Below are 7,936 nucleotides of genomic sequence, written 5' to 3'. Positions count from 1 at the left end.
TAATAAGACTCCTAAGACCATCTCCAACCCTTGGAGTAAAATCTAAAATTTTTAGCCCATAAAATTTAAGTTTTAACCCAAAAATAACTTTTTTGCTCCAGCCCTTCTGACCTAAATTTTTTAGCTTGAGGTTATTAAAGAATAAATTTAGGCTAATTTAAAAAAAAAATATTATGTACACTATCCTAATTTAATTTTATGAACATTTTAACCTAAAAATATTTAGATTCCGATAAATATTGAAAAATCACTAAATTTGGGTGAATTTTGAGTTAAATATTTTTTTTTAAATTATTTTAGCCGTTGGATTTAAATTTGAGTTGTTAGATCTTTTTTATACCGTTGGATTTGATCATATTAGATATCAGCCGTTAGATTCAATGAATTTATAAATATAAAATTAAAAATTAACAAAATTTAAATCTGAACCGTTGGATGGAACCAATGGTCCGTTGCTTTGCACCGTTAGATGAAATGAAGAGCCATTGGGCTCATATACCTTCCCCAACATGCCCACATGGGTGGGTCCCCTTGTTGTTTGTTTTGGAAAAAGGGGGGGGCATGGGATTATAAATGGCGCGTCAATCCCATGCGGTTTTAAAAAAACTGATCGCGTCCACGCGTAGATGTGGGTCAGCCCAAACTTAAATCTTGACCGAAATTTGGCCAATTTTTGAGTTTTAGCCCATAACCCAATTTTAGGCCAAAGGTTGGAGTGTTTTTTTTTTGGGGGGGGGGAGAGGAGAGGAATAGAAGGCAAATTTTGAGACTTACTATAAGGGTTGGATTAGAGGATTTACAACCAAGTTGAATCTTCAAAGTAAATACTGATCTTGTGTCGTAAATTTGATAATTTTTCTATAAGGTCTTAATTTAGGGAAATTGCAATTTTTTTTTTTTTAATCTTTCTAACAAGACAATATCTTAAATTACTCTAATTCATGATGCAGAAACTTCTATAGTAGAAGGTGCAGACTTGTGCATCTAAAGTAAGAGCATCTCAAGTGGTGCTCTGTATCTAGTTCCTACAATCGTATAGTTCTCATATATGATGTCCAAGGTGTACCAATGGATCTAAAAACAATACCTATAGTTTAGAGCCTCACCGCAGTATGTATAAAAATCCTCACGATCAAGGACTTCTTAGAGACTGAATTGTTGTGCAAAGAGTGGAGCCCATTGTGAGTATAAAAATCCTCAGACGTAGTTTCTATGTACTCGCCCGACAACTGCTAACACAGCTATAGGCGTGGGTCCCGCAACATGCTGCTTCACTAAATTTTTTGTGAACTATTGCAATCGACGGTGCATACTGATTATGAATTTTTTTGCTTTTTTATTGTTGGAGATCAACGGTTTCAATTATATAAACCTTGAATTTCGGATTTATTGTGTAAAGACTCTCATTAGAGACAATATATTCCTTTGAGGAACAAAAATTTGCATCAAATTACACATTATTTTTGTCTCACGTATTCTCTTCGTGTTGAAAAATTTAAAAACACAAGGAAAACAAAAACTCACCGCTCAAAATACCGATTCCCGGTTTTCCAGTACAGACGGGAGAGAGAGAGAGACAGTGACACACCCACTCTCACTCACTCACAGTAAATATCGCTCCCTCTCTCTCTGTCTCTCTGTCTTCTGTGCCCACATAGGTTTGCAGCTGTCTCCAGCCCCATTCCCACTCCATTTCTCACTGTCTCAACTTTATATACCCCCTCTCCTCCCTTCCCCTCTCTCCAATTCTCCATCCCCCGCACCCCAACAATGCCGCTCACCAATTTCACCTCCCTCCTCCTCCTCCTCCTCACCACCACCACCACCGTCTTCGCCAATGCCGCCGCCACTCCCTCCGTCCAAACCCTGAACACTCACGAGCTCTTCAACCCCAAGCTCCCTCCCCGCACCCTCTCCTCCAATAAGAAATTCGAGGGCTCCTCCAACCTCGTCGACCTCCGCTACCACATGGGCCCCGTCCTCTCCTCCTCCCCCATCAACATCTACCTCATCTGGTACGGCAAGTGGGCCGCGCCCCAGAAGCTCCTCATCACCGACTTCATCCACTCCATTTCCGCCGCTCCCTCCGCCTCCCCCTCCCCCTCCGTCGCCGAGTGGTGGCGAACTGTCTCCCTCTACACCGACCAGACCGGCGCCAATGTCTCACGCGCCGTCGTCGTCGCCGGCCAGTACTCCGACATGAAGTACTCCCACGGGAATCACCTCACCCGCCTCTCAGTTCAGCAGGTCATCGCCTCCGCCGTCCGATCCGCCCCCTTCCCCGTCGATCACAAGCAAGGCGTCTACCTAATCCTCACTTCCGAGGACGTCACTGTTCAGGACTTTTGTCGAGCCGTTTGTGGGTTCCATTACTTCACCTTCCCCTCCATGGTGGGCTACACTCTGCCATACGCCTGGATCGGAAACTCCGGCAAGCAGTGCCCGGAGGTCTGCGCCTACCCGTTCGCAGTGCCGGGGTACATGGGCGGCGGCGGGCCCGGGGCGCTGTCGCCGCCCAACAGGGACGTTGGCGTGGACGGGATGATCAGCGTGATTGGGCACGAGCTCGCTGAGCTCTCGTCCAACCCGCTGGTGAATGCGTGGTACGCCGGGGAGGACCCAACGGCGCCAACGGAGATTGGGGACTTGTGCGAAGGGTTGTATGGGACCGGTGGCGGCGGCGGGTACATTGGGCAGGTGATGAGGGATCGGGAAGGGAGGACGTTCAATGTGAATGGAAGCAAAGGGAGGAAGTTTTTGTTGCAGTGGATTTGGAGTCCTGTTTTGAAGGCCTGTGCTGGGCCTAATGCTTTGGACTAGATTAAATTTGAAAGAAAAAAAAAGATAGAAATTTGTATTATTTTGTTATAGATAGTTGGAGGTTGAGAGAATCTGGGTGGCGGTGGTGCTGGTGGTGGCAGTGGTGGGGGTGCTGGAGGATAAAGTAAGCTCTGCTTGAGCTTATTGTAATTTTCTTGAATTTTTTGTTTTGTATTTTGGTGGGTTAGTTTAGTTAGGTTATTTCGAATTTTTATACCATATGTTCATATATGTTTATATCTATATTTCTCCCATTTGAATGAAATTTGCATTGGCAATTTTATTCACTCTTAATTTTTGTAAGGGTTCATGTCACTAATTTTATTTTTATTTAATTCAACATATATTTAAACCGATTCAAAATATGAATGAGAGATGCAATCTTGAATGTAAAAGTGAAATTCACTATTCTAATTTCTAACCAATTTAACAATAAATTCATGCATGCACTCTTAATTTATGGCATAAACAAGCAAAACAGCGGAGAGTAAGTGATATGATTCAAACATGCATGTAATGTATATCGTTATCAATTTACGTATTATAAAATCGTTGATACACGTTGGAAAATTAGGTTTTTTAAAACAAAACTTTAATGAAAAGCACCTGATACTATTCACTTTACCTTTTATTTTGTCATTATCATTAAAACTCAAAATTTTCAAACTATTTTTATTAGTTTTCCTTTTTAAAAAATGGATAAAAATGAATGATGATGGCATTATCAACACTAACAACTTGGACAAAGAATCAGGTCTTATAAAATGTAGAGGTTAGTACTTAGCAGTAGATTTTTTTAAAGCTTGTCAAAGTGAATGAAGTATAGCATTTAATTAAGCATTTTACTTATTGATACACAGAGGTACACAGAGAGACAAAGTAGGAGAGCCCAAAATGCCTTATTTCATGGTCGTCGTAATCATCATGCTGTCAAAGGCACTACTACTGTCACCATTTCAAGTGGGGTTCTCACGTCTTTATTTCAATACACAAGTTAAGAAAAATATAAAATTAAATAAAATTAAATTATGATGAAATAATTTAATTTATAAAGTATTTGTTGAACATAAGCCCAAAAGTGTGATTATTCTTGTTTGTCATTTGGTGGACGTAATCTTTGGATTATGCTAAGTCTCTACAAGATTATGTAAGTCAAACGATGCAAAAAGCTCTCTTTAAATATTAATCACCGTCGCCACCTACCTTACAAGCACTTTGACCATGTGATTTGATCCTCTTTTTCACCAAGAAAGTGCTTTATGAAAAGAGTCATTCATGCAACTGTCTCTAGACTCGTATTGAAAATAGATCTCTGTTAAACTTAAATTGGGCTATTTTTAACTACGTTTTTTGAAACTCTATTTTAATATGTACGCATAACTAACCATAATTTGTAGGTTAAGAGAAGTACGTCGGGTAAGAGCCAAGGAATGTTGATTCTATAACCCCGACATTGCCAAAACTTCATTTTAATTTAAATATTTTGAACTAGGAAGGAGGAAGCCATGGATTTTATTATGAGTCATTTTATGATGGGGTTGGCTAATTTATTTCTATTCAAATTGTGTAATACTTGGTAGAAACTTGGACAATAGGCCACACTCATGACTAGATTTGGCAAACAAGTCATGTTTGTCGTTTTCGTGTTATATATGTTATTTTAATGGATCGTATCGTGTAAAACTTGTTATTTTAATGTGTTCTTAACAGGTCATCCGATAACGACCAAACTTGTTAACAGATTACTCCAAAACTTGTTATTTTTGTGATGTTTCATGTCTTGTTCTTGTTGTTTACGTGTTATACCCGTTATTTTATCGGGTAACCTGATAACGATGCAACTCGTTTACAAATGATTTAATAACAATTCAACTCATTAACAAATTAACTTAAAACAGTGAAATTTGTTATTTTTCGTATCTTGTTGTTGATGGATGGGGCAAAAAAATTTCAGATCTACTCATGACCCAAAGTCCCAACTTTAATGGCACGTTTGTGATCTACAGCTAATATTGGGGACCACAAAAGTAGACATTAATATTATTATTTACGAAAGAGGGCCTTGGGGCTTGCAATTTTGCAAAGTCTTTGGAGTGGCTGCTTGCATAAGAAAATAAAGGATGGAGTTACAAAAATATGACCAGGGTCGGTCCAAAAGGTCCAATTACCAAACTCTGCTGCAGATGCCGGTGACAAACAACATATCTTTTCCTTTTTTTCCATGGCAATAACTTTTATTTCCTAGACACGCAATGCAAGTTGAAATATAGTCACACAGATCATGATCCAAATATACTTGGGACATGATTCTCAAAGAGTAGAAGTTTGAAATCTCTCAGCATGGTGATTATATTCCGTGCAAAAGGAGTGGTAGAATCAGTCGTTTGTGTATAAATAAATATTAAATACGAATAGTGTAGGGTTTGTAGATGAATGTATTCAAGAATGAATATTCTAACATATTTCTTTTTCTAATCACTGCTATATATCTTGATTTGCGAAAACTTCTTATACGATGCAGTTGTGACACTACCATTCATAGATTTCGTTTGTTTTTCTTGAAAGGAAGTTATTGTCATTGGTCTAAAAATTATTGCCTAAGTCCCACCTAGACACCTAGATGTGTAAACCCTAAATTTTTGTCCGCCACCCGACTAGAGCCTAATGCCTTTTAGAACCTTGGTTATTGTTAAAGTTAACAAGTTAATTTCTTTTACCACCACATATATTAAGGTGCATTTTAATTAAAAAAACATATAGAATCGTAGATGGTGCTCCATTTATGGACCTTGGTAATTTAAATGAGCTAACGTGCTAAGATTATAATATGAGAGAGAGAGAGAGAGAGAGCTAGTATAGTATGAAAGCTTTCCACTACACAGAAGAATTTGTAGTCTTCTCGTTGCACGTACATACAAGAAAATTTACTCTCCACGATATCAAATTTTTTTAGTTCCTAATACTCAAATTTGTTCATATTTTACCATCCCTTGATTCCAATTTTTGTCGCAGCAAATAGTTCGATGTTGTGCATGTGAACGACCTCAATTATCGATTATGTAATGATGTTTGATATATCACTGTTTTTTTTTTTTTGAACAACGATATATCACTGTTTTGTTGATGATATTTGTGAAATATCTAAAGCTCGCACCCCACTCATATGACCCACACGCCATGCCCCAAAGCAAAAGATGGTGGATCTTATATTTTCTGTTGTCTGCTGGCATAATCAAGGAAAGTCACACAAAACATCCTTAACTTCTCCATGGGACCCCGTCTTTACTTTGCTCAATTTTAGATGATCTTTCAAACACTAAACCGTCAAGTGATCACATGATAAAAAAAAAAAAAAATAGAGACGCTATTTTATGAGCGTTGCATGCAAGTTATTTTTCAAAGAAAGTGTTGATGCATAAAATCGGAGGTCTTGGAACAACGTAAATCCGACCGTTAATCTGCATGAAATGTAAATAACACAAGATGTATCGTGGTTCACCCCAAGGTTTGGGCTACGTCCACACTGATTATGTATTTATTTGAGGGAATAGAGAGGGAGAGGGTGAGAGCTTCTGAGGGTGAGAGAGGGGATCTCGGGCCTAAGAATTGGCCTCTCTCTAATTGTGAGGATGATGAGTCATTTTATAGAATAAGGACTCCTCACTTATTACATATTTGCCCCTTCCCTTATTGCATAATTACATTTGAGTCCCCCGAGTATTTATACGAGGTCTAAATATGGAGGCCCTAAATATGGTATAAACAATAGTCCCCCAAGTCTTCAGTCAAGAGAGTCTTTTGGCTGGAGACTTGAAATTCAGTCCATGTGTGGGCCGAAGGAACTAGATACTGTCTTGAACTGATGCTCGATATGAGGCAGTGCTTAATCTGAAATGACGCTCAACTAGAAGTAGCACACGCTGCGAGACGGCTCGGCTTATGGCTTATATTGCCTTGGTTGGCTCAGCTTGTGGCATTGAAGGTGAGGGAGTCCCTTTTATAGAATAAGGGCTCGCTCCTCAATACATAAATGATGGGCTAAAGTTAATGATCGCGGCGAGGCGGTTGCTCAATAGACGACGATGCTCTATAATGGTGGTGAGGGAGTCCCTTTTATAGAATAAAAGTTCGTTCCTTAGTACATGAATAATGGGCTAGAGTTGATGCTGCTCTAATGATGGTGAGGGAGTCCCTTTTATAAAGTAAGAGCTCGCTCCTCAATACATAAATAATGGGCTAGAGTCCCCTAAGTATTTTTCATAAGGCCCAGTTGAGGCCCAATATATGGTACCTAATGTAGTCCCCCAAGTCTTCGGTCAATAGAGTCTGTTGGCTGGAGACTTTAAATTGAATCCATGTATGGGCCGAAGTGGCGGTTGTTCGGATGCGGTATTTGTATACCTTGCACTGAAGCTTTGTAGGTGAAGCTTTGCAAGTGAAACTTTGAAGCTAGAGCTCTGTATATGAAGCTTTTGAAGCTGATTGACATGAGTGATGCTCATGAATGTTTATGTTGATTGACATTAGTGATGCTTATGGATGTTGTCATGAGTGATGCTCATGAATGTTAACATGAGTGATGCTCATGAATGTTTATGTATGAATGACATGAGTAATGCTCATGAATGTTTATGTATGAATGACATGAGTAATGCTCATGTATAATTTAGAGTATTGGGCGTACTTTTGATCACCTAGTTGGTGGCATGAAGGAAAGTACGGGTTGTACATTTCATCACCTGGTTGGTGGCATAAATGGCTAGTTGCTAAATTAGAGTACGGGTTGTATATTTCATCACCTGGTTGGTGGCTTAAATGGCTAGTTGCCAAATGATATTAGAGTACGGATTGTACATTTCATCACCTGGTTGGTGGTAATAGCGGCGGGTTGTCGAATAATTGTGGAGTACTTGGTGTACTTTTGATGACCTGGTTGGTGGTAATAGCGGCGGGTTGCCGAATAATTGTGGAGTACTGGGCGTACTTTTGATGACCTGGTTGGTGCTATTTCAGGCTTATGGGCATTCGTCCTCCACACAACATTCCAGCCCATTATTTTGGGCTTTTCCTTTTTTTTTTTTTTTTTTTACACCCTCTGATGGGATTTATACAGATG

The 7,936-nt window shown here is 39.3% G+C and overlaps 1 protein-coding gene across 1 annotated transcript; it reads left to right on the top strand.

Moving 5' to 3' along the window:
* The first annotated feature begins 1,707 nt into the window (after positions 1–1,707).
* On the top strand, positions 1,708–3,098 carry LOC126587074 (protein EXORDIUM-like 5). The gene has a single exon (XM_050252049.1). The coding sequence runs from the start codon at positions 1,771–1,773 to the stop codon at positions 2,818–2,820; it is 1,050 nt and encodes a 349-aa protein (XP_050108006.1). The 5' UTR covers positions 1,708–1,770; the 3' UTR covers positions 2,821–3,098.
* The last annotated feature ends 4,838 nt before the right edge of the window (positions 3,099–7,936 follow it).

The sequence above is a fragment of the Malus sylvestris genome, chromosome 10, assembly GCF_916048215.2.
Source record: "Malus sylvestris chromosome 10, drMalSylv7.2, whole genome shotgun sequence".
Lineage (NCBI taxonomy): Eukaryota > Viridiplantae > Streptophyta > Magnoliopsida > Rosales > Rosaceae > Malus > Malus sylvestris.
This window is presented reverse-complemented; position numbering and strand designations above follow the sequence as displayed.

Bases quoted from the DNA above. Each gene is read 5' to 3' on its own strand.
- LOC126587074 (XM_050252049.1), top strand. From the start codon at position 1,771: ATGCCGCTCACCAATTTCACCTCCCTCCTCCTCCTCCTCCTCACCACC.